This window comes from Oncorhynchus clarkii, chromosome 25 (genome assembly GCF_045791955.1).
Source record: "Oncorhynchus clarkii lewisi isolate Uvic-CL-2024 chromosome 25, UVic_Ocla_1.0, whole genome shotgun sequence".
Taxonomy (NCBI): Eukaryota; Metazoa; Chordata; class Actinopteri; order Salmoniformes; family Salmonidae; genus Oncorhynchus; species Oncorhynchus clarkii.
Genome location: NC_092171.1, coordinates 38,913,623 through 38,941,433, shown reverse-complemented (window position 1 = coordinate 38,941,433; position 27,811 = coordinate 38,913,623). Strand labels below are relative to the sequence as shown.

The 27,811-nt window shown below is 45.0% G+C and overlaps 1 protein-coding gene across 1 annotated transcript in view; it reads right to left on the bottom strand.

Moving 5' to 3' along the window:
- LOC139384153 (isthmin-2-like) overlaps nucleotides 1–26,297 on the bottom strand; it is a 33,050-nt gene extending 6,753 nt beyond the window's left edge. Inside the window, exons 1-5 of the mRNA XM_071128849.1 lie at nucleotides 26,163–26,297; nucleotides 14,512–14,757; nucleotides 11,138–11,431; nucleotides 10,603–10,693; nucleotides 132–269 (exon numbers count right to left, since the gene is read on the bottom strand). Coding sequence (XP_070984950.1) covers nucleotides 132–269; nucleotides 10,603–10,693; nucleotides 11,138–11,431; nucleotides 14,512–14,757; nucleotides 26,163–26,297 — 904 coding nt within the window. The remainder of the gene's footprint in view (nucleotides 1–131; nucleotides 270–10,602; nucleotides 10,694–11,137; nucleotides 11,432–14,511; nucleotides 14,758–26,162) is intronic.
- Nucleotides 26,298–27,811: the final 1,514 nt, after the last annotated feature.

Sequence of the window (27,811 nt, the reverse complement as noted above, 5' to 3'; positions counted from 1 at the left end):
ACTGGGACACAACCAGAGACACAGCCATTATTGATGACGTCACCCAGGCCATTAAGATGACATCACCCAGGGTATTATTGATGACATCACCCAGGGTATTATTGATGACATCACCCAGGTTTCTATCTCACCTGGGCATCTGTCCAGGTCGCAGGTCCGGGACTCGGTCGCTGTGCATGCGTAACCACAGGAACGGATACGCTTCTGGTTGCCATTGCCGCAGGTGACGCTGCATGGCGACCAGTCACTCCACTCCTCCTCCTCGTACTCTGAGATGGAGGGATGAGAGGGGGGGATGTATTTAAAGACTTGTTCACATTGTCAGTTTGAAGTGACTCAGGTTGTATTGTAACAAAATGAGAAAAAAGTCAAGGGGTCTGAATACTTTCCGAATGCATTGTACATAAACTCAGCAAAAAAAGAAACGTCCCTGTTTCAGGACCCTGTCTTTCAAAGATAATTAATAAAAATCCAAATAACTTCACAGATCTTCATTGTAAAGGGTTTAAACACTGTTTCCCATGCTTGTTCAATGAACCATAAACAATTAATGAACATGCTGTGGAACAGTTGTTAAGACACTAACAGCTTACACTAACAGCTTACAATTAAGGTCACAGGTATGAAAACTTAGAACACTAAAGAGGCCTTCCTACTGACTCTGAAAAACACCAAAAGAAAGATGCCCAGGGTCCCTGTTCATCTGCATGAATGTGCCTCAGGCATGGTGCAAGGAAGCATGAGGACTGCAGATGTGGCCAGGGCAATAAGTTGCCATGTCCGTACTGTGAGACGCCTAAGTCAGCGCTACAGGGAGACAGGATGGACAGCTGATTGTCCTCGCAGTGGCAGACCACGTGTAACAACACCTGCACAGGATCGGTACATCCGAACATCACACCTGCGGGACAGGTACAGGATGGCAACAGCAACTGCCCGAGTTACACCAGGAACGCACAATCCCTCCAACAGTGCGCAGACTGTCCGCAATAGGCTGGACTGAGGGCTTGTAGGCCTGCTGTAAGGCAGGTCCTCACCAGACATCACCAGCACCATGTCGCCTATAGGCACAAACCCACCGTCGCTGGACCAGACAGGACTGGCAAAAAGTTATCTTCACTGACGAGTCGCGGTTTTGTCATACCAGGGGTGATGGTCGGATTCGCGTTTATCGTCGAAGGAATGAGCATAACACTGAGGCCTGTACTATGGAGCGGGATCGATTTTGGAGGTGGAGGGTCCGTCATGGTCTGGGGCAGTGTGTCACAGCATCATAGGACTGAGCTTGTTGTCATTGCAGGCAATCTCAATGCTGTGCGTTACAGGGAAGACATCCTCCTCCCTCATCTGGTACCCTTCCTGCAGGCTCATCCTGACATGACCCTCCAGCATGACAATGCCACCAGTCATACTGCTCGTTCTGTGCGTGATTTCCTGCAAGACAGGAATGTCAGTGTTCTGCCATTGCCAGTGAAGAGCCCGGATCTCAATCCCATTGAGCATGTCTGGGACCTGTTGGATCGGAAGGTGAGGGTTAGGGCCATTCCCCCCAGAAATGTCTGGGACCTGTTGGATCGGAAGGTGAGGGTTAGGGCCATTCCCCCTAGAAATGTCTGGGACCTGTTGGATCGGAGGGTGAGGTTTAGGGCCATTCCCCCCAGAAATGTCTGGGACCTGTTGGATTGGAGGGTGAGGGTTAGGGCCATTCCCCCCAGAAATGTCTGGGACCTGTTGGATCGGAAGGTGAGGGTTAGGGCCATTCCCCCCAGAAATGTCCGGGAACTGTTGGATCGGAAGGTGAGGGTTAGAGCCATTCCCCCCAGAAATGTCCGGGAACTGTTGGATCGGAAGGTGAGGGTTAGGGCCATTCCCCCCAGAAATGTCTGGGACCTGTTGGATCGGAAGGTGAGGGTTAGGGCCATTCCCCCCAGAAATGTCTGGGAACTTGCAGGTGCCTTGGTGGAAGAGTGGGGCAAGAAAACACTCACTCACAGTGGCCTATGAATTACCAGGGATAGAGACAGAGAGAAGACAGTGGCCTATGAATTACTGGGGACAGAGACAGAGAGAAGACAGTGGCCTATGAATTACCAGGGATAGAGACAGAGAGAAGACAGTGGCCTATGAATTACTGGGGACAGAGACAGAGAGAAGACAGTGGCCTATGAATTACCAGGGATAGAGACAGAGAGAAGTCAGTGGCCTATGAAATACTGGGGACAGAGACAGAGAGAAGACAGTGGCCTATGAATTACCAGGGATAGAGACAGAGAGAAGACAGTGGCCTATAAATTACTGGGACAGAGACAGAGAGAAGACAGTGGCCTATGAATTACCGGGGACAGAGACAGAGAGAAGACAGTGACCTATGAATTACTGGGGATAGAGACAGAGAGAAGACAGTGGCTTATGAATTACTCGGGATAGAGACAGAGAGAAGACAGTGGCCTATGAATTACTGGGGATAGAGACAGAGAGAAGACAGTGGCTTATGAATTACTGGGGATAGAGACAGAGAGAAGACAGATATGGACAGATAGAAGACAGAGAAAAGACAGAGAGAGACAGATAGAGACAGAGAGAGACAGAGACAGAGAGAAGACAGAGAGAGACAGAGAGAGACAGAGACAGAGAGAAGACAGATAGAGACAGAGAGAAGACAGATAGAGACAGAGACAGAGACAGAGACAGAGAGAGACAGAGACAGAGACAGAGAGAAGACAGAGAGAGACAGTGAGAAGACAGATAGAGACAGAGAGAGACAGAGACAGAGAGAAGACAGAGAGAGACAGTGAGAAGACAGATAGAGACAGAGAGAAGACAGATAGAGACAGAGAGAGACAGATAGAGACAGAGAGAGACAGAGACAGAGACAGAGACAGAGAGAGACAGATAGAGACAGAGAGAAGACAGATAGAGACAGAGAGAAGACAGATAGAGACAGAGAGAGACAGAGACAGAGAGAAGACAGATAGAGACAGAGAGAAGACAGATAGAGACAGAGAGAAGACAGATAGAGACAGAGACAGAGACAGGGAGAGACAGATAGAGACAGAGAGAAGACAGATAGAGACAGAGAGAAGACAGATAGAGACAGAGAGAAGACAGATAGAGACAGAGAGAAGACAGAGAGAGACAGAGAGAAGACCGATAGAAGACAGAGAGAAGACCGATAGAGACAGAGAGAAGACATTGGCTTATGAATTACCGGGGATAGAGACAGAGAGAAGACAGAGAGAGACAAAGAGAGAAGACAGAGAGAGACAGATAGAGACAGAGAGAGACAGAGAGAAGACAGAGTGAAGACAGAGAGAAGACAGATAGAGACAGAGAGAAGACAGATAGAGACAGAGAGAAGACATTGGCTTATGAATTACCGGGGATAGAGACAGAGAGAAGACAGAGAGAGAAGACAAAGAGAAGACAGAGAGAAGACAGATAGAGACAGAGAGAAGACAGATAGAGACAGAGACAGAGACAGGGAGAGACAGATAGAGACAGAGAGAAGACAGATAGAGACAGAGAGAAGACAGATAGAGACAGAGAGAAGACAGATAGAGACAGAGAGAAGACAGAGAGAGACAGAGAGAAGACCGATAGAAGACAGAGAGAAGACCGATAGAGACAGAGAGAAGACATTGGCTTATGAATTACCGGGGATAGAGACAGAGAGAAGACAGAGAGAGACAAAGAGAGAAGACAGAGAGAGACAGATAGAGACAGAGAGAGACAGAGAGAAGACAGAGTGAAGACAGAGAGAAGACAGATAGAGACAGAGAGAAGACAGATAGAGACAGAGAGAAGACATTGGCTTATGAATTACCGGGGATAGAGACAGAGAGAAGACAGAGAGAGAAGACAAAGAGAAGACAGAGAGAAGACAGATAGAGACAGAGAGAAGACAGAGATAGACAGAGATGAGACAGAGTGAAGACAGAGAGAAGACAGAGACAGAGAGACAGAGACAGAGAGACAGAGAGACAGAGAGAAGACAGAGCGGAGACATAGAGAAGCCAGAGAGAAGACAGAGAGAAGACAGATATGGACAAATAGAAGACAGAGAGAGACAAAGAGAGAAGACAGAGAGAGAAAGATAGAGACAGAGAGAGACAGAGACAGAGAGAAGACAGAGCGGAGACAGAGAGAAGACAGATAGAGACAGAGAGAAGACAGAGAGAGACAGAGAGAAGACATTGGCTTATGAATTACCGGGGTTGGAGACAGAGAGAAGACAGATAGAGACAAAGAGAGAAGACAGAGAGAGACAGATAGAGACAGAGAGAGACAGAGAGAGACAGAGAGAAGACAGATAGAAGACAGAGTGAAGACAGAGAGAAGACAGATAGAGACAGAGAGAAGACAGAGAGAAGACAACAGTGGCTGATTTTGCTCTCTATTTAGGAGGCGGGATCAGGTTCCGACAACATTTTCTCTAATTCATAAAAAATGTATTACTGTACTCAAAGATCTGGAAATTGCCTTTAACATTCCTCACACGCATCAATATTGATTGTTGTTTTTGAACAATTTAAAAGTAAATGCTACAGACATCACTTCTATGCAAAAGACAAATTGTTGGTTAATATTTTCATTATCAACACTTGATTGTGTTTCTATCACCTGCCTTCGTATAGTCTCTGAGATTAAATAGACTGTCACATTCCTATCCTGCCTTCGTATAGTCTCTGAGATTAAATAGACTGTCACTCCTATCCAGCCTTGGTATAGTCTCTGAGATTAAATAGACTGTCACGCTCCTATCCTGCCTTGGTATAGTCTCTGAGATTAAATAGACTGTCACGTCCCTATTCTGCCTTGGTATAGTCTCTGAGATTAAATAGACTGTCACGTCCCTATTCTGCCTTGGTATAGTCTCTGAGATTAAATAGACTGTCACATTCCTACCCTGCCTTGGTATAGTCTCTGCTGTAAACTGATCTAGGACCTGTCTCTGTCTTAGTTAGACTCCTTCCCAACACCAGAGACGCTGACCTGTTCCGTTTCCACAAAGAAGTTAACGACGTGGGACTAAATTAATATTGCATATTTTTCAAGAAAGTATGATGTCACTAATGATTAGGCTTTGGGGCCAGCTGGCAGCTTAGGATGTGTGTGTGTGTGTGTGTGTGTGTGTGTGTGTGTGTGTGTGTGTGTGTGTGTGTGTGTGTGTGTGTGTGTGTGCGTGGACGCGTGTGTCTTCTCGTAAGTGTGTATGCTTGCATGCTCGTTCATGTACCAGTCTGTGTGTGTGTGTATGTGTGTGTGTGTGTGTGTATGTATGTATGTGCCAGTGTGTGTGTGTGTGTGTGTGTATGTGTGTGTATGTGCCAGCGCGTGTGTGTGTGTATGTGTATGTGCCAGTGTGTGTGTGTGTGTGTATGTGCCAGCGTGTGTGTGTGTGTGTATATATGCCAGCGTGTGTGTATGTGCCAGCTTGTGTGTGTGTGTGTGTGTATGTGCCAGCGTGTGTGTGTGTGTGTATGTGCCAGCGTGTGTGTTTGCGTGTGTGTGTGTCTGTGTGTGTTTCTCCTAGTTATAATACACACAGTATGTCAATGGTAAATTCATCAGCTTCCAGCAGAGTGGACAGAGCCAAAACAAACAATGCCCCAGGACAGTTAGGCCTCTACCAGGCTGGCTAATAGGTTTTCTGTTTAATGAACAATGAGTTCTCTCCCCATGTTAAAAAGATGACAGACTCAGTGGAGGGATGGAGGGATGGGGGAAGAGCGTGAGAAGGAATAGAAGGGATAGAAGGAGGGAAGAGAGAGACAAACAGCGAGGGAGAGCAATAGGAAAAAAAATGAGAGGTTTAAAATTGTGAGTGAGGAGAAGATGTGGGGAGCAATGCTAAGTAGGAGATAGGGAGAGATCCAGCAAGGAACATATTTAACGTGTGATCAAGGGATGGAGGGAATGAGAAGAGAAGAGGAAATGAGAGGAGAGAGAAGAGAAGAAGAGAGGAGAAAAGGAGAGAAGAGAATAAGAGAGGAGAAGAGGAGAAAAGAGGAGAAGATGAGAGAATAGGAGAAAAGAGGAGAAGAGGAGAGAATAGGAGAAAATAGGAGAAGAGGAGAGAATAGGAGAAAATGAGAGAAGAAGGGAGAAGAGAAGAGGAGAGAAGAGAATAGGAGAGAAGAGAAAATAAAAAAAGAGGAGAGAAGAGAAAAGGAGAGAAGAGAGAAGAGGAGAGAAGAAGAGAGAAGAGAAGAAGAGAGAAGAGAAGAAGAGAGGAGAGGAGAGGAGAGGAGAGGAGAGGAGAGGAGAGGAGAGGAGAGGAGAGGAGAGGAGAAAGAAGTAGGAGAGGAGAGGAGAGAAGAAGAGAGAAGATGAGAGAAAATAAGAAGAAATAAGTGGAGAGAAGTGAGAAGATAAGAGGAGAGAAGAAGAGAGAAAAGACGAAGAGATAAGAGGAGAGAAGAAGAGAGAAAATAAGAAGCGATAAGAAGAGAGGAGAGGAGAGAAGAAAGAAGTAGGAGAGGAGATTACTTCATCCAGCATCCTGCATTCATCATCTGTTTATTTATATTCACTTTCGTATATTTGCAAATTTTTAAAACATTGCCAATAATATAACATCTGAAGTGTGTCTATTATTTTAAAACTATTGTGTGTGTAATGTTTACTGATATTTTTGTCTATTTCCCTTTGGCAATGTAAACATGTTTTCCATGCGATTATGTTTCCCTTTGAGTTGAACTGAGAGAGACAGAGAGAGAGAGAGATAAATAGACAGAAAGAGAGAGAGAGAGAGATAAATAGACAGAAAGAGAGAGAGAGAGATAAATAGACAGAAAGAGAGAGAGAGATAAATAGACAGAAAGAGAGAGAGAGATAAATAGACAGAAAGAGAGAGAGAGATAAATAGACAGAAAGAGAGAGAGAGATAAATAGACAGAAAGAGAGAGAGAGATAAATAGACAGAAAGAGAGAGAGAGATAAATAGACAGAAAGAGAGAGAGATAGAAAGAGATAAAGAAAGCGAGAAAGAGAGAGAGAGAGAGAGAGAGATAGTAATAGCAGTATTTCTAAAGAAATCAACCTACAGGCCTACAATATACCATAGCAAGTATAAAGTAAGTTATTTGATCGTATATCCGAAACTCTAGGGATGTCAACAAACACCTCTAATCGTGTCCCCAGAAGACAGAAAGCCCCTCCCTTACCTAGGCAGGGTGAACACAGTAGACCTTACAGGCCATGTCCAGCCTGTACGTCCCTCTCCCTGACTGTTTTAAAATAGGCATCAGATTGATGAGAGAGGGAGAGTTTGGGAGAGATCCCGAAGGAGGGAGGAAGGAAGGAAGGAGAGAGGATGGATGAAGGAGGGAGGGAGGGAGATAGGATGAGGCAGGGAGGATGAGGCAGGACGGATGAGGGAGGGAGGATGAGGCAGGGAGGATGAGGCAGGACGGATGAGGGAGGGAGGATGAGGGAGGGAGGATGAGGCAGGGAGGATGATGGAGATAGGATGAGGGAGGGAGGATGAGGGAGGGAGGATGAGGGAGGGAGGGAGGATGAGGGAGGATGAGGCAGGGAGGATGAGGGAGGGAGGATGAGGGAGGGAGGATGAGGCAGGGAGGATGAGGGAGGGAGGATGAGGCAGGGAGGATGAGGGAGGGAGGATGAGGGAGGGAGGGAGAATGAGAGAGGGAGTTGGCATGTTTATGTAGCCGACCTTGAAAGAACAGCCTGGAATCATAAATCGTGTCAGAGGAACAGAGGGTCAGAGAGAGGGGGGGGAGGGGTATCACTATCTCTGAGCCCCACAGAGGAAACTGTCACAACGAAAACATCTCCGACAGCTCGCTGCATACATCAAATCAAATTTATTTATATAGCCCTTCGTACATCAGCTGATATCTCAAAGTGCTGTACAGAAACCCAGCCTAAAACCCCAAACAGCAAGCAATGCAGGTGTAGAAGCATGCCCTGGCCCTGGCCCTGGCCCCGACACCTGACCCCTGACCCAGAATTATACACAAACACCAGCCCTCTCTCAGACCTGTGATAAGGGACACCAAACAAACAGGAGTAGCCCACTTCAACAATAGAGAAATACAGTAGCAGTACACAAGCCAATAGTTTCTCTTAGATACCTACTCTAGCCATTATGGAAGAAACTAAAGAGACAAAACTTCTGCTTTCTGAAAAGCTGTTTTTTTTAAAGGTTTTCCTTTTGAAAACGATGTGTCATAGTTATTAGTCAAAAACATGAGCGTCAAAATTGACTACAAAGTGCAAATAGAATAATTTGGGTTATAAAGTCAGTCTCGTCCAAAACTGCGTCTGGAACCTGAGTGCATCACAACGGTTGGGTTTTGGATGACAGTGGCTCTTTCATCCTATTACGACGTGGTGGCACCTTGTTCTCTGGGACAAAGACTTGTCGAGTTCGCTTTCCATGGCCCGGTGACCACGGCCGGTCGGAGACCACTCCTTTGGATGACCAATGGAATGGTCGAAAATGAGCAAACCCGGCCCACCCGGGACACAGGGTCACTCAACATGAAATCGCCCACTGAATAGCCCTTCCCACATGAAAACAAATACTACTGTTTTCTGTAGAATATTACAGCACTTACTATGGAATTCTATAATAAAATGTATTATACTGTAGAATACTATAAACACCACTGTAGTATCGCTGGATTATGTGTAGTACTTGTTGTAATATACTGTAGAGTACTATAAACACCACTGTAGTATCGCTGGATCATGTGTAATACTTGTTGTAGTATACTGTAGAGTATTATAGTAAATACAGTAGTACAGTGATGTCCGCAAAAACAGTTGGTACTACGGTATTTAATTTGAATATACCCTGCCCATATCGAGATCGTTTTAAATCAAGCATCACAATACGGAGTTGAGCATTCGATTTGGGTGCTGGAAGGGGTAAAGACAACCCCCAGCTCCGCTAAAACCAATGGTTAGATATATGTACACATTCTTATTCATTCCTTTACACTTGTGTGTATTAGGTAGTTGTTGTGAAATTGTTAGATTACTTGTTAGATATTACTGCATGGTCCGAGCATTAGTATCTGCTAACCATGTGTATGTGACCAATACAATTTGATTAGATTATTCCACACAGCTCTATCGTCAGAGTTATACAGCAAGAAACCGCATGCTTTTCGTGATCAATAAACATCAATTGATCATGTGTTTTCAGATACTTGAAGGTAAGCAAATCCATTTGGCATGTAGCTAGCTAGCTAAGGAAACAATGTGTCATTTAGCATGTTTCGTCGGACATTAGGCTTTTGGAAAAGAGCTTGATATCGGCAAGTCCTCGTCCTGGTAAAGTAGCCAGTCGGACTACTGTCATCACCACTATAGACGGAAAGCAAATCAAACAATATTTGGATATAGCCATTTGGTTTATCCTCTGAAAGTTAGCTTGTTACCTAGCTATATTGATGTGATCTCTTATTAGCTAGCTAGCTTCTTTGACATGGTCCATCAATCAATGTAGCCAATCATGTCTGTTAGCAGCAATCGTGATTAAACACTCGAAGAGGGGATCATGTTAGCTAACTTCGCTAGGTAGTCCTACGTTGGTGAGAGGAAAAACAGTACATTAGGTCTACTTACCACTACGATCAGCCTACTGTACAACGTTTCTACCGGTAACTTGCAAAATAAACATTATCGGCGAACGGTACATCGACAAAAATGTGTCCTTCTGCTGCTTGACAGGCAGAGCTCACAAAGGATGGGAAATGAACATAAACCCCTTCACACCTGTCAGGTATAGTTGACTTTTATTACCATTAATATTCAATTAATGGTGGCCAATTTTGAGAGATATCGTGAGGCTACCCTCACCTATCTGAAATGACATTGATGTTTACTGACCATGAAAAGCAGTTTCAGTACCTAATGTATAACCTAAATGTGCACAGTTGTTTTGCATGGAATAATCAGAAATGTGTAGTTTTTACTATGCTGTCCAATAGTTGATGATACAGTATTACAACCAAATAGTTAACATTTATTGAATAATCCCGAGAAAAGGGCATGGGGGGGGGGGGGTCTCCTTGCTCCCCAGATGACAAATCGAACACTCTGCACGTTATTGTGACGTTTTAATGATATTGACCTATAGACCATATCTTGTGTTGTTGCTGTTCAGACCCCAGTCCTAGTCTACCGACAGGTTATAGCAGAGAGCAGAAGAACGGAACTCTCCGTTCAGACCCCAGTCCTAATCTACCTACAGGTTATAGAAAATGTCTATATTTCTTGTATTTCTCCAGTAGGATTCCTGAAGAAAAAAGCCTCCACTTCTATGTCAATGGGATTAAAACAAAAACACTACAGTAGATATGACAGTAGACTACAGTCTACAAAACACTACAGTAGATATGACAGTAGACTACAGTCTGCAAAACACTATAGTAAATTGAATGAAAACAAGGCTAAATCTGGCAGGGTCCCTTTAAGAGGATGTTATCTGCAGGGTATCTTCCAGGTAGGTACTGGTGCTACACATCACATTGGTACGCATTGTAACTTAATACTGCTGAATTATTCCTTCTTAATCCGTCTTTTCAAGATAATTACAACAAAAACATTTAAACATAAAAAACGTACCATAGTTTTCCTTGGAGTCCCATCCTTTGTTGTTTCTCCAGTGGCTCCCCCAGTCTCCCTCTACCCCCACCCCGGTCCCAGCCCCTCCGGTCTTCACCCCCACCCCGGACCCAGCCCCTCCGGTCTTCACCCCCACCCCGGTCCCAGCCCCTCCGGTCTTCACCCCAGCCCCTGTCCCAGTCCCTCCGGTCTTCACCCCCACCCCAGTCCCAGCCCCCCCGGTCTTCACCCCAGCCCCTGTCCTAGTCCCCCCAGTCTCCACCCCAGTCCCCCCAGTCTCCACCCCAGCCCCAGTCCCCCCGGTCTTCACCCCCACCCCGGTCCCAGCCCCTCCGGTCTTCACCCCCACCCCAGCCCCAGTCCCCCCGGTCTCCACCCCAGTCCCCCCAGTCTCCACCCCAGTCCCCCCGGTCTCCACCCCAGTCCCCCCAGTCTCCACCCCAGTCCCACCGGTCTTCACCACAGCCCCAGTCGCCCCGGTCTCCACCCCAGTCCCGCCGGTCTCCACCCCAGCCCCAGTCCCCCCGGTCTCCACCCCAGTCCCTCTGGTCCCACTAAGCTCAGGTTCCTGTTCCTCAGGGTCATAGTTGTAGTCCTCTGTGGGCTGCTCCTGTTCCTGTTCTTCCGGGCTGGCCCTGCCGCCTTGCCCACTCTCAGTCTCAGCTTGGTCCGGGTACTCCCAGAACAGAGCCAAGAACAGCTTCTTGTGGCCGAGCCACTCCTTTGAGGACAGGGACCAGTCGTTGCGGCCCCCATCACCCCCCTCCTTGGCCAGGTCCATCTCCATCTCTGTTTCCGTCTGGGGGTCCTCAACCACCTCAATGGTCACCTGGGGGGAAGGGGAGGGGGAGGAGAGAGAGAGAAATTGAGGGGGGGGGGGGATATATTGGTAAAAGGGGTCATTTGGGATGCAAAGATGGAGTCCCAGATCTGATGCAGTTGATGGCCAACATTTACTGAACACACAGTACTTTCCTAGATGACTATAAAGCAACGCTGATCACACAGTACTTTCCTAGATGACTATAAAGCAACGCTGATCACACAGTACTTTCCAAGATGACTATAAAGCAACGCTGAACACACAGTGCTTTCCCAGATGACTATAAAGCAACGCTGATCACACAGTACTTTCCTAGATGACTATAAAGCAACGCTGATCACACAGTACTTTCCTAGATGACTATAAAGCAACGCTGATCACACAGTACTTTCCTAGATGACTATAAAGCAACGCTGATCACACAGTACAGTGTCTTCACTAAGTATTCACACCCCTTTGAGTTTCCCAACTTTTGTTGTGTTATAAAGATTCAAATGGATTTAATTGTCATGTTCTGTTAGCCATCTACACAGAATACTCTCTGTAATGTCAAAGTAGTAGACAAAAAATAAAGATTACAAATAAAACAATAATATATATTGATTAGAGAAGTATTCAACCCCCTGAATCAAAACATGTTAGAATCACCTTTATTCTAAGATTTTGTGCTTAGCTCTATTCCATGAATTTTAGTCCTAAAAAAAATCCACAGTCCTTGCCGATGACAAGCATATCCATAACCTGATGCAGCAACCACCGTGCTTGAAAATATGAAGAGAGGTACTCAGTGGTGTGTTGGATTTGCCCCAAACATAATTCTTTGTATTCAGGACATAAAGTACATTTTTGGCCCAATGTTTTACTTTTGTGCCTTTTCTGCATATTGAAGCTGTACTGTACTGTATAGGACCTCTGCATATTGAAGCTGTACTGTACTGTATAGGACCTCTGTATATTGAAGCTGTACTGTACTGTACTGTACTGTATAGGACCTCTGCATATTGAAGCTGTACTGTACTGTACTGTATAGGACCTCTGTATATTGAAGCTGTACTGTACTGTACTGTATAGGACCTCTGTATATTGAAGCTGTACTGTACTGTACTGTATAGGACCTCTGCATATTGAAGCTGTACTGTACTGTACTGTATAGGACCTCTGTATATTGAAGCTGTACTGTACTGTACTGTATAGGACCTCTGTATATTGAAGCTGTACTGTATTGTACTGTATAGGACCTCTGTATATTGAAGCTGTACTGTACTGTATAGGACCTCTGTATATTGAAGCTGTACTGTACTGTATAGGACCTCTGCATGTTGAAGCTGTACTGTACTGTATAGGACCTCTGTATATTGAAGCTGTACTGTACTGTACTGTATAGGACCTCTGTATATTGAAGCTGTACTGTACTGTATAGGACCTCTGTATATTGAAGCTGTAATGTACTGTACTGTATAGGACCTCTGTATATTGAAGCTGTACTGTACTGTATAGGACCTCTGTATATTGAAGCTGTACTGTACTGTACTGTATAGGACCTCTGCATATTGAAGCTGTACTGTACTGTATAGGACCTCTGTATATTAAAGCTGTACTGTACTGTATAGGACCTCTGCATATTGAAGCTGTACTATACTGTATAGGACCTCTGTATATTGAAGCTGTACTGTACTGTATAGGACCTCTGTATATTGAAGCTGTACTGTACTGTATAGGACCTCTGCATATTGAAGCTGTACTGTACTGTACTGTATAGGACCTCTGCATATTGAAGCTGTACTGTACTGTATAGGACCTCTGCATATTGAAGCTGTACTGTACTGTACTGTATAGGACCTCTGCATATTGAAGCTGTACTGTACTGTACTGTATAGGACCTCTGTATATTGAAGCTGTACTGTACTGTACTGTATAGGACCTCTGCATATTGAAGCTGTGCTCTGTTTTCTCCCTCGTGTCTGAGCGGTAATTATAAGAGTGTATTAGGACTCACTACGACCCATTAGAGGCTGTGACTCGTACATAGCTGTAGATCTGAAGGATAGCCACTTCCACCCTTAATGCCCCAGATAAACCATACATGAACCAAGCTACTCCAGTCAAATATTTACTGGATATTGTCAATCAGGAGATTATAATGTACAGAATGTTAGTCATTTATTAATAACGGTGAAGAGATCAGGCCAATGTTTGTGTGCAAGACAGAGATATTTGAACACCCTCATTTATATCATGGATCTACTGCGTTCTATTCTATTCTACTCTACTGTTGTATTCTATTCCCCATAGTGCACCAGTACAGTCTGGTATGGTTCACTCAGCTCGTCAAGCTATGACCCTCCACAGTCGAACAGTCAAAAGCAATGAATTCCAGCCGACGTGATAACAAGGTGAAAAGCCCATGAAAGCAGTCGAGGGTATTAGCCGCTGGCTCCCAAAGAAAGAATGATAAAACCAAATATCTTTGTCTGGTTCCTATAAACTAGAAGAGGATGGCCCAATCCCACTTGGATGAAGAACACATGTTCCTTGTTATTAAAACAAAAACGAGGCTCAATTTCTGGATACCTGGGCTTCTCTTGTGTCGGTTTTACCCCAAAGTCTAACTTGATTTATTTTCTAATCCACCTGTACATATAAACCATCTCTGCAATATCCCAAAATATTAAATAAAACCTCTGTGTAAAAAAAACATCCTGGTAGATAATTGAGAGGTGCTCCTCTTGGAGAGCACGTTAATACGCTGACCTTTCACCCCTTAGATTTGTCTGTTTTTCGGCTCAGGGATTCAAACCAGTGACCTTTCAGTTATTGGTCCAACGCTCCCAACCGCTAGGCTACCTGCCACCCTTAGTTTTAATGCAGGGGTGTGTGTGTGTGTGTGTGTGTGTGTGTGTGTGTGTGTGTGTGTAAGGCTTACGGTAATGCTGAGCTGCCATTAAAAACACCCTGAGATCTTTGATGTGAAAACTCTATGCTTTCAGTCAACCTTCCCTTTCTGCCAGAATGAAATGGTACTACAGAGTCCCACCTGTACAGTATGTTGTGGTTATTATATTAGGGTGTGTGGGTTAGGGTTCTACCTGTATATTAGGGCTGTGAGATCCCAGGTCTGCGTTGGCCAACTCAGGGAAGTTCCTGAGGTCCAGGATGAACGGTTCTGGTTCCTCCTCTGGTTCTGGTTTGGGCAGAACCACGTGGGACCAGCTCTGGCATCGGGGTCTCTGGGAGGGCTGGGTGGAGGATGCCAGGTTTTGCAGCTGGTTCTGCTGCTGGAGGTCCTCCAGCGTCTCACCCACATCGCCACCCGGGCTGGCCTGAGATATTGCCTGTAGGGGAAAAAAAAGAGAGAGACCTTTTTTCATGCATCACCTCATACAGGTTGACAGTAGAATCCAGCATCCATTGACATGATCTCTGACATCATTCACATTGATTTATTGACTTGATCCATTGACATGATCTCTGACATCATTCACATTGATTTATTGACTTGATCCATTGACATGATCTCTGACATCATTCACATTGATTTATTGACTTGATCCATTGAGAGTAGGTATCTCTTTTGTTGGCTGGGCAGGGTTGGAGGAATGGGATGGGAGGTTGGAGGTAGAGGCCCATTCCTTTTCGTCACCCCCTGACCTCAGAGAGCCTTGTTTATTTGGTTAGGTCAGGGTGTGACTTGGTTGGGCATGTCTATGGTTCAATTTCTTTGTTGGCCTAGTATGGTTCCCAATCAGAGGCAGCTGTTTATCGTTGTCTCTGATTGGGGATCATACTTAGGCAGCCCTTTTTCCCACCTTAGGTTGTGGGATCTTGTTTTTGTACAGTTGCTGTGTTGGCGATACAAAACATTACGTGTTGTTTATCTTTCTTGTTTTTTTGGTGTTCATTTAATAAATGTATGATGTACGCCTACCACGCTGCACCTTGGTCTAATCCATCTTTCAGCGAAAGTAACACTTTTTCCTGTTTATACTGAATTTATTATTACTTAAACTTTTAAAAAATCTGATCAAAATTATCAATACTTTTGTAATGTTTTATTTTACAATCTCTTCTTATTTTCTTCTTTAAAAGTGGCAGCCCACAGGGACAATGTAGGAATAATTAATTGAAAATATATAGAATATGAAATTATATCAATTAACATATTGTACCTGGCTGTAACCCACCTCAACGAACACCCCCCCCTCCCCCAAAAATATTTTTTTTAAATAATAATTGGCCACAAAAAAAAGTATTTTTCTTTTCACAAAATGTTGTGAAATGTTCAGAGAGAATAACCCTGTACGTTACCAAAAACCCACATATTTTAAAGATGTTTAAAATGTAAAGATATTTTCTAATTTCTCTCCCTCGTGATGAGAGAGGATAATGAACGTTCACAGAAGAAACCGGTAAAGGTAAACCTACTAATGAGTTATAGTGTTTCTACTGAAATCTATTCTGTTCATGAATAATTCAAGGATTCATTGGTAACGGATTGGTAAAAATCATTTCCGAAAAATAAGTAACGGAATTACTGCAATTGAATTGGCTATAATGGAAAATCGTAGTAGTCACAAACCACAGTTGGGTCATCTGCTGCTGTCCTCTCTTCCACTGGCCTACTGTTACAGTGGGGAGAACCAGTATTTGATACACTGCCGATTTTGCAGGTTCTCCTACTTACAAAGCATATAGAGGTCTGTAATTTTTTTATCATAGGTACACTTCAACTGTGAGAGACGGAATCTAAAACAAGTGCAATTATTAGAAAATGGAAGAAGTTCAAGATGACGGTCAATCACCCTCGGTCTGGGGCTCCATGCAAGATCTCACCTCGTAGGGCATCAATGATCATGAGGAAGGTGAGGGATCAGCCCAGAACTACACGGCAGGACCTCGTCAATGACCTGAAGAGAGCTGGGACCACAGTCACAAAGAAAACCATTTGTAACACACTACGCCGTCATGGATTAAAATCCTGCCGCGCACGCAAGGTCCCCCTGCTCAAGCCAGCGCATGTCCAGGCCCGTCTGAAGTTTGCCAATGACCATCTGAATGAGCCAGAGGAGGAATGGGAGAAGGTCATGTGGTCTGATGAGACAAAAATAGAGCTTTTTGGTCTAAACTCCACTCGCCGTGTTTTGGAGGAAGAAGAAGGATGAGTACAACCCCAAGAACACCATCCCAATCGTGAAGCATGGCGGTGGAAACATCATTATTTGGGGATGCTTTTCTGCAAAGGGGACAGGACGACTGCAGCGTATTGAGGGGAGGATGGATGGGGCCATGTATCGCGATATCTTGGCCAACAACCTCCTTCCCTCAGTAAGAGCATTGAAGATGGGTCGTGGCTGGGTCTTCCAGCATGTCAACGTCCCGAAACACACAGCCAGGGCAACTAAGGAGTGGCTCCGTAAGAAGCATCTCAAGGTCCTGGAGTGGCCTAGCCAGTCTCCAGACCTGAACCCAATAGAACATCTTTGGAGGGAGCTGAAAGTCCTTATTGCCCAGCGACAGCCCCGAAACCTGAAGGATCTGGAGAAGGTCTGTATGGAGGAGTGGGCCAAAATCCCCGCTGCAGTGTGTGCAAACCTGGTCAAGAACTACAGGAAATGTATGATCTCTGTAATTGCAAACAAAGGTTTCTGTACCAAATATTAAGTTCTGCTTTTCTGATGTATCGAATACTTATGTCATGCAATAAAATGCAAATTAATTACTTAAAAATCATACAATGTGATTTTCTGGATTTTTGTTTTAGATTCCGTCTCTAACAGTTGAAGTGTACCTATGATAAAAAAATGACAGACCTCTTTGGTCATGCTTTGTAAGTAGGAAAACCTGCAAAATCGGCAGTGTATCAATACTTGTTCTCCCCACTGTATGTTCAGTTCATAGTGTCTCCTGCTACTGTCCTCTCTTCCACTGACATACTGTTATGTTCAGCTCATAGTGTCTTCTGCTACTGTCCTCCCTTCCACTGACATACTGTTATGTCCAGCTCATAGTGTCTCCTGCTACTGTCCTCCCTTCCACCGACTGTTATGTTCAGCTCATAGTGTCTTCTGCTACTGTCCTCTCTTCCACTGACATACTGTTATGTTCAGTTCATAGTGTCTCCTGCTACTGTCCTCCCTTCCACTGACATACTGTTATGGTCAACTCATAGTGTCTCCTGCTACTGTCCTCTCTTCCACTGACATACTGTTATGTTCAGCTCATAGTGTCTTCTGCTACTGTCCTCTCTTCCACTGACATACTGTTATGTTCAGCTCATAACTGTTTTCTTTCTTTGTCATCTGGAGGTCAAAGCAACTATTAAAACAGTCTGAACAACCCCCCTCTGTCTCTCCCTCCCTCCCTCCCACCCTCCCTCCCTCTCTCTCCCTCCCACCCACCCTCTCTCTCTCTCTCTCTCTCCCTCCCTCCCACCCTCTCTCTCTGATCTGAGACAAATGAGGACAATGAAGCAAAACACAACACTTAACAGAATGAAATACATACAACACAAGTCTAGGTTTGCTCTTTACAGAGAAGAGTCTGTCCTTCTGTCAGTCAGTCATTCATTCAGTCAGTCAGTCCGTTAGTCAGTCAGTCAGTCAGTCAGTCAGTCCGTTAGTCAGTCAGTCAATCTGTCTCTCCATCAGTCAGTCAGTCAGTCATTCAGTCCATTAGTCAGTCTGTCAGTCAGTCAGTCAGTCTGTCAGTCAGTCAGTCAGTCAGTCAGTCAGTCCGTTAGTCAGTCAGTCAGTCTGTCTCTCCATCAGTCAGTCAGTCAGTCAGTCAGTCCGTTAGTCAGTGAGTCAGTCTGTCTCTCCATCAGTCAGTCAGTCAGTCCGTTAGTCAGTCAGTCAGTCTGTCTCTCCATCAGTCAGTCAGTCAGTCCGTTAGTCAGTCTGTCAGTCAGTCAGTCAGTCTGTTAGTCAGTCAGTCAGTCTGTCTCTCCATCAGTCAGTCAGTCTGTCAGTCAGTCAGTCAGTCCGTTAGTCAGTCAGTCAGTCTGTCTCTCCATCAGTCAGTCAGTCCGTCCGTCCGTCAGTCCGTTAGTCAGTCAGTCAGTCTGTCTCTCCATCAGTCAGTCAGTCAGTCCGTTAGTCAGTCAGTCAGTCAGTCCGTTAGTCAGTCAGTCAGTCTGTCTCTCCATCAGTCAGTCAGTCAGTCAGTCCGTTAGTCAGTCAGTCAGTCAGTCAGTCAGTCAGTCCATTAGTCAGTCATTCAGTCAGTCAGGCAGTTAGTCAGTCAGTCATTCAGTCCGTCTCTCCAGTCAGTCATTCAGTCAGTCAGGCAGTTAGTCAGTCAGTCAGTCAGTCACTCTCCATCAGTCAGTCAGTCAGTCCGTCAGTCAGTCCGTCTGTCTCTCCATCAGTCAGTCAGTCAGTCAGTCAGTCCGTTAGTCAGTGAGTCAGTCTGTCTCTCCATCAGTCAGTCAGTCAGTCCGTTAGTCAGTCAGTCAGTCTGTCTCTCCATCAGTCAGTCAGTCAGTCCGTTAGTCAGTCTGTCAGTCAGTCAGTCAGTCTGTTAGTCAGTCAGTCAGTCTGTCTCTCCATCAGTCAGTCAGTCTGTCAGTCAGTCAGTCAGTCCGTTAGTCAGTCAGTCAGTCTGTCTCTCCATCAGTCAGTCAGTCAGTCCGTTAGTCAGTCAGTCAGTCAGTCCGTTAGTCAGTCAGTCAGTCTGTCTCTCCATCAGTCAGTCAGTCAGTCAGTCCGTTAGTCAGTCAGTCAGTCAGTCAGTCAGTCCATTAGTCAGTCATTCAGTCAGTCAGGCAGTTAGTCAGTCAGTCATTCAGTCCGTCTCTCCAGTCAGTCATTCAGTCAGTCAGTCAGTCATTCAGTCCGTCTCTCCAGTCAGTCAGTCAGTCAGTCAGTCTGTCCTTCTGTCAGTCAGTCAGTCACTCTCCATCAGTCAGTCAGTCAGTCCGTCAGTCAGTCCGTCTGTCCTTCTGTCAGTCAGTCATTCAGTCCCGTCCGTTAGTCATTCAGTCATTCTGTCTCTCCATCAGTCAGTCAGTCAGTCTCTCCATCAGTCAGTCAGTCAGTCTCTCCATCAGTCAGTCAGTCAGTCCATCTATCCTTCTGTCAGTCAGTTATTCAGTTAGTCCATCTATCCTTCTGTCAGTCAGTCAGTAAGTCTATCAGTCCGTCTATCCTAATGTCAGTCAGTCTACATCACATCTGGTTGGCGTTAGTAGTAATACCATCTGTAGGGATGGAGGAGGTCTGTTTAGACCTGAAGGGAGGCTCGGGTGATACAAGCAGGTAGAGAATCAAACAGACACACGGATCTCCATCATCTGGTTCACTTTAGTAGAGTCTGTCTGTTTAACCCATCACTGTCTGTCTGTATCGTGAGACATCACATTGTACTGTTCCAATGGATATATATTACATTGTCAATGCTGCTGGGTTCGCAGTGAGAGAAATACCGGAAGACAGGTAGGGCCAGGTGGGGCAAGAGTTGAGAGGTTCTGGGAGGGGGGAGAGAATGTGAGTGGAGGTTAAGAGTTATTGGAGAAAGAAGATGGTAGAGTTGGGGAGGGGGACAGGGGGTAAAGGAAGAGGAGGAGGACGAAGAGGAGAAGGAGGGGAGATGGGAGAAAGAAGATGGTAGAGTTGGGGAGGGAGACAGGGGGTTAAGGGAGGGGAGGAAGAGGAGAAGGAGGGGAGATTGGAGAAAGAAGATGGTAGAGTTGGGGAGGGGGACAGGGAGAGGAGGAGGAGGGTAGAAGGAGTGGGTCATAAGGAGGGAGGAGGTAATGGGGGGGGGCTGCTCTGCCTCTGATCAAAGCCTTCTCTCCCCTGATCATGTGATCATGTGTATCCTGTCTTGACTCACGTCTCTGGCTGTGTCTCCAACACACGCAAAACAGATGTCCTCTCCCCAATCCGACCCATACCACTCATACATACTGTACATTCCATCTCCAGCCTACAGCCCTCAGATAGATTTCAACATGACCTAAAACCAGAGGTCTGCAGCAGAGAAGGATTAGGTTGGGGCTTTACTTGAGCAGAGGCTGGGTGTTAAAGCACAACTATCCCAGTACTCATAACAGATGAGCCTGCCTTTGAATGAGTCAAAGACAGAGTTGGAGACCAAGAACTAAAGGTTCTGTGCCAGGAAGAATAACTATTCATGAGTAAGTCTGGATTCACCAGGCACACCGTATAATAAAAGCAAAGTTATTCTAGTCTTAAAGGCCCAGTGCAGTCAAAAACAGGATTTCCTGTATTTTATATACTGTATATTTCCACAATATGAAGTTTGAATAATACGGTGAAATTGTGAAAATGATGATAATGACCTTTTAGGGTAAGAGCTGTTTGAAAAGAACTCCTGAAAATGTCAGCCTGTTTTGGTGGGATGGAGTTTTGGCCTGCCTGGTGACATCACTATAAACGAGAGTTCCAAATCTATCTTCCAATAACAGCTAGTTCTCAGTTGTCCCCTCCCCACTCAGACCACTCCCAGACAGCCCTAGCAAAATCCTTGCTTGAGAAATTGCTCTTTGCTTAATTAAGAAGCTATTTTTGTTTCTTTCTGACCATTTTAATTTAAAACAATCAAAATTAAGGTACTTAATTGTTACCCAGGAATGAGAGAGAAAAAAACTTGGCTATATTGGACCTTTAACAACTTCCATCCAGGTACAGTAGGACACACAGAGAGGATGGAGGTAGAGGGGTAAAGGGCTGGAGAAGACAAGACCAAAAAAGAGAAGAGAAAGGGAGAGGTGAGGAGAGGAGAGGAGAGAAGTGCAGAGATGCTCCTTCCATAACCCTTGATTAGCACTACATTACTGTTCATTACTATAGTCTAAAATGACTTACGCCCTCTAGCCTCTTTACTCTTTCTCTGGTGACCATAATGACAGGTCACGTAGAAACTGGTTCAGCTCCATAATGTATGAATGACTAATAAAAAATAAATACAGTACCAGTCAAAAGTTTGGATACACCTCCTCATTCAAGGGTTTTTCTAATTAAAAAAAAAAACTATTTTCTATAATTGTAGCTTAATAGTGAAGACATCAAAACTATGAAATAACACATATGGAATCATGTAGTAACCAAAAAAGTGTAAAAAAAAAAATCAAAATATATTTTAGATGAGATTCTTCAAAGTAGCACTAAATAAACTCCAGTTAGTGCTAAATACGTCTGCTAGAATCCTGACTAGAACCAAAACATTTGATCATAGTACTCCAGTGATAGCCTCCCTACACTGGCTTCCTGTGAAGGCAAGGGCTGATTTCAAGGTTTTACTGCTAACCTACAAAGCATTACATGGGCTTGCTCCTAACAATCTCTCTGATTTGGTCCTGCCGTACATACCTACACGTACACGTACACGTCACAAGACGCAGGCCTCCTAATTGTCCCTAGAATTTCTAAGCAAACAGCTGGAGGCAGGGCTTTCTCCTATAGAGCTCCATTTTTATGGAATGGTCGGCCTACCCATGTGAGAGACGCAACCTTTAAGTCTTTACTGAAGACTCATCTCTTCAGTGGCTCTTCAGTGGGTCAGTGATCTTCCTGTCTGGGTTGGCCTTTCTAGGGAGATTTTCCTAGCCACCGTGCTTCTACACTTGCATTGCTTTCTGTTTGTGGTTTTAGGCTGGTTTTCTGTACAGCACTTTGAGATATCAGCTGATGTACGAAGGGCTATATAAATAAATTTGATTTAAACGCAACATGCAACAATTTCAAAGATTTTACTGAGTTATAGTTCAAGGAAATCAGTAATTTGAAATAAATTCATTAGGCCCTAATTTATGGTTTTCACATGACTGGGGATACAGATCTGCATCTGTTGGTCAAATATACCTTAAAAAAAGGTAGGGATGTGGATCAGAAAACCAGTCAGTATCTGGTGTGACCACCATTTGCCTCATGCAACACAACACATCTCCTTCGCATAGAGTTGAGCCGACTGTTAATTGTAGCCTGTGGAATATAGTTCCACTCCTATTTAATGGCTGTGTGAAGTTGCTGGAAATTGATGGGAACTGGAACACGCTGTTGTACATGTCAATCCAGAGCATCCCAAACATGCTCAATGGGTGACATGTCTGGTGGGTATGTAGGCCATGGGAGAACTGGGACATTTCCAGCTTCCAGGAATTGTGTACAGATCCTTGCGACATGGGGGAATGCATTATCATGCTGAAACATGAGGTGATGGCGGTGGATGAAAGGCACAACAACGGGCCTCAGGATCAAGTCACGGTATCTCTGTGTATTCAAATTGCCTTCGATAAAATACAAATGTGTTAATTGTCCGTAGCTTATGCCTGCCCATTTCATAACCACACCGCCCAAAGCGTGAGCGGTTCCCTGACGTCAGGAACGCCATACACCATACACGTGATCTGCGGTTGTGAGGCCGGCTGGACGAACTGTCAAATTCTCTAAAATGACATGGGAGGCAGTTTATGGTAGAGAAATGAACATTACATTCTCTGGCAACAGCTCTGGTGGACATTCATGCAGTCAGCATGCCAACTGCACGATCCCTCAAAACTTGAGACATCTGTGGCATTGTGTCGTGTGACAAAACTTCACTTTTTAGAGTCATTTATGGTTCCCAGCACAAGGTGCACCTGTGTAACGATCATGCTGTTTTATCAGCTTCTAGATATGCCACGCCTGTCAAATGGATGGATTATCTTGGCAAAGGAGAAATGCTCACTAACAGGGATGTAAACAAATTTGTGCACCAAGTGTTGAGAGAAATAAGCTTTTTTGTGCATATGGAACATACAGTGATCTTTCATTTCAGCTCATGAAACATGGGACCAACACTTTACATGTTGCATTTATATTTTTGTTCAGTGTTATGCTTCCAATGAATTCTTTCAGATCTCTCTGTGTGTGTATGCACTGTGTGAGTCCACGTGCGTGTCTGTGTGTGTGTGTCATTGTGTGCGTGCTAATGTTACACTGAAACATTAGCTTATGTTTCTTCCTCATTAAAACTTTGAGCTGAGCTCGCAGTGTGTGTCCCCAGAAGGCTATACTTTCATACCTACATGATGGTATACAGTTTCAGATGAACCTCAATTAGGGCGCCGGACATTTGAGAGATTTCCAGACCACACAGTCATCTCCCGCTACCATATAGAAGAGCAACATGAACTTCTGAACGTGGCAAAGAATTTATCACCCTCCGTGAAGTGGCGGCATCGGCTTTAGCTTCGCTCTGAGGGGGGGGGGGGGGGGGGGGGGGGAGGACCGGACGATCTTCCAGAATGATGTGGTTTAACAATTTACCAGAGTCTTTACTCCATCCCTGCTGCTCTCTGTCTTCACACACACACACATCACACATATCACACACACATCACACACTCACACACACCACACACGCACACACACACATCACACACACACACACACATCACACACACACACACGCACACATCACACACACACATACGCATCACACACACACACACATCACACACACACACATACATATCACACATCACACACACACAAGAGTCATATCCAATATCCCTGCATACATTCCAGTTCAGAGTTTGGATTAGTAAGTGGTTGTTTGTGTGTAAAACAGGCGTCCCTCAAATGTTCAGCCTCGCCGGCTCACTCTGACCTATGTGACCCAACCACTCGCTTCAATGAAAACACATACCCCAGCACTCTACGGAGAGAGAGAGGGAGGGGGCAATAGAGGGAGAGAGAGGGAGGGAGGGGGTGGAAGAGAGGGGGGAAGAGAATGAGATAGAGAGAGAGAGAGAGAGAGGGGAGAAAAATAATAAGAAAGAGGGAGGGAGAGCGAGAGAGAGAGAGGGGGGAGAAAGAGAATAAGATGGAGGGAGGGAGAGAGAGGGAGGAGAAAGAGAGAAAGAGGGGGAGAAAGAGAGAAAGAGGGGGAGAAAGAAAATAAGATAGAGAGAGGGAGTGAGAGAGAGAGAGAAAAAAAAAAGAGAGATCAGGATAGGGAGAGATGATGCCCTGTGACATCGTTGCTTTCATCACTCAACTCTCGCTGTGCTACTCTTCAACCTCCAAGCGAAGTGTGTTCCTACCCCCCCCCACCCACCCACACACACACACGCCGGGTCGGGAGAGGGAGAGATAGAGCCCTTGAATTGAGAGAGGGATCTCTAGAGTGAAGGATATAGGGTTTCTGTGTTCTAGAAACAGCCCATAAATCGAGAGGTAGAAAGACAAGAGGTAGATCTCTAACTTCAAACAACCAACATACACTGCAGTTCAGCTCAGCTCCATACAGAAGAGGGGAGAGGAAACAACATAAAACTCAAAACAATGTTCTCTGGATAGATAGATAGATAGATAGATAGATAGATAGATAGATAGATAGATAGATAGATAGATAGATAGATAGATAGATAGATAGATAGATAGATAGATAGTATATATATATTTTGTATATTATCTACCTCACTTGCTTTGGCATTGTTAACACGTTTCTCATGCCAATAAAGCCCCTTGAATTAAATTGAATAGATAGATAGATAGATAGATAGATAGATAGATAGATAGATAGATAGATAGATAGATAGATAGATACTGTAGATAGATAGATAGGACAGACAGACGGACAGACGGATAGATCTTAAACATCAAAGACCGCCACTGATAGAGTAAGAGAGAGAGAAAGAGAATGAGAGAGAGAGTACGAGGACCCCTCCCCAGTTCTGTAAATCATCATTAAGTGTACTAGCCGAAGGCTACACTTGCTTAACCCTCTGACCTCTGACCCTTTACTTCTGACATGCTCCCTGAACCCTGGAAGACACATGATGACTAGTAACTGAGTCATAACTGTATAGCATAGTAATACCATCATAATCAAATACAGGTCTATGTGAAGTGCAATTCCTTCATCTTCATACAGATTAGAATACAGCCCATCACTGTATAAACTGGAGAAAGTCTACGGAGAAAGTCTATGGAGCAAGTCTATTCAGCAACATAATATAATCATATATATGCCATTTAGCAGATGCCTTTACCCAAAGCGATTTACAGTCATTTGTGCATACAATTTGCATATGGGTTGTTCCTGGGAATCCAGCCCACAATCCTGACGTTGCAAGCGCCATACTCTACCAACTGAGGTCTCCGGGATCACATTAGACAACCACACTGGCAGACCTGAGGGGGGTATTTGGGGTCTGATGGGGTATGAGTTCCTCCCTCACAGGGTGTCGTCATCACTGGACAATCTCCTTATCGGCTAAAGTTACGATCTCTGCTACTGTCCCTGTCAGCCCCAGAACTGCCTGAGATCATTCATTCTGCAGTACATTATTTTATGTACACGTAAAGAGAAGACAAACGTTTCACATGATTTAGTGTCTAGTGCCCTTCCCAGCGCCCGACCCCGTCAGTTTTCACTTCATCAAAGTGATTGCGCAATGTAGCCACTTTGGACGACTCCATCGTTGTTCACGGTCTCTGACCTAATTGGGCTCTCAGAAGTAAGAGTTTCACCCGATAGATTTACCCTATGATGTATGCTGCCAATCCCTAAACAATAACGTCATTTCAGACTACAATGTGTTACACGCAGTCAAGGTGTGAATGTGACATTACGCATCAATTCATAAATGTTACTCTGTGAAGTTTCAGCACATTTCCCATTTCCCAATCATAAAACAATTGATGAAGTTTAGATTTGTTTTGTTTTTTTGTTAATAAAATTAACAAATGACATAACCCCCTCGTTATTGATAAAGTGGGCATGCTATTACCTCCGTGGTCGAAGTGCTCCTGCCGTTGGGGACTGCGCTTTTTTGACTGTTGGTGGGGAAGCTCTTGACTGACACCTGGATGGTCACCAGGAGGACAACACACAGTAGCTGAACCTGCCTGCGCATCTTCTGCATGTTTTCTCCACGTTGGGACAAAGTCCGCTGATGTTGAGATCGGTGGTCGGTCTCTCCTTTGATCTTTAGAAGTCCTTAGCGTCCTGGACACGTTTTCAGTACCCTCGCATTTGGTCCATAAATATAATCAATATAATTCCTAAATGAATATATATGATACTTAATCCAACATTGTCTAAAAATTACCTGAACTTTTAACCAATTTGATGCGTCTTACCAGTGCTATTTGCTTTCCAAATGCGCCGTTATGTTGACGCTCAAAAGTTGCTTGGAACATTTGGCGCCGTGATCAATAATTCCCGTTGATTCCTCTCCGGGTTATATCCACACGTGTGCTTGTATCAAACCCGTTCAGAAGCTGGTATCTAGGCTATGTATCCTTCGTTGACTTCACACTGTCTCATTCCTTGCTCGCTTTCCGTGCAAGCGTCTTCTCTGTGCTGCTTGTTGCGACCTCATACTCCTTTGAAATAAGTTGATATAATTGTAGGTAGGGAACTTTGTCGAACCATTATTATTGCAAATGTACACATACATCTTTCCCCGTGAGCTCTGAGAAAATATTTCTATAGTTAGTTGTAAAAGAACCTCTTCTTTGAATGCTTGAGAACAACCGTTTGTCATCTACAGCCCACTGGTTTTGACACTGCATGTCTCTCCGTCACCATCTGTTCAGGACCAGACTATGGCATGTGGGGCCCTGGGGCACCTACCTCCAGAGTGAGAGTGTTTCCTCATAGACTGAAGATACATAGATATGAAGTGAAACAGAGGGGTGTGACCATGTAAACTAAAGTGGGAGGAATGACACACAGACAGATCCTAATAGCTATGGGTCCAGAGTGGCAGCACCCCCTGATAAATCACAATTAAAACTATTATTCATAGAAAAAATAAAACATAACAATTTAAGATCATTTAAAAGAAAATACTGTATGGGCGAGGCAGAGCAAAAAAATTGGATACATTTGATTAATTTATTTAATTGAACCTTTATTTAAATGCATCTTCCCACAGCTACTGAACCAGCGCCACTGAACCAGTGCCACTGAACCCGCGCTACTGAACCAGCGCCACTGAACCATTGCCACTGAACCCGCGCTACTGAACCAGCGCCACTGAACCAGTGCCACTGAACCAGCGCCACTGAACCAGCGCCACTGAACCCGCGCTACTGAACCCGCGCTACTGAACCAGTGCCACTGAACCCGCGCTACTGAACCAGCGCCACTGAACCAGTGCCACTGAACCCGCGCTACTGAACCCGCGCCACTGAACCAGCGCCACTGAACCAGTGCCACTGAACCCGCGCCACTGAACCCGCGCTACTGAACCCGCGCCACTGAACCAGCGCCACTGAACCCGCGCTACTGAACCCGCACCACTGAACCCGCACCACTAAACCCGCGCCACTGAACCAGCGCCACTGAACCCGCGCCACTGAACCAGCGCCACTGAACCAGCGGCACTGAACCAGCGCCACTGAACCAGCGCCACTGAACCAGCGCCACTGA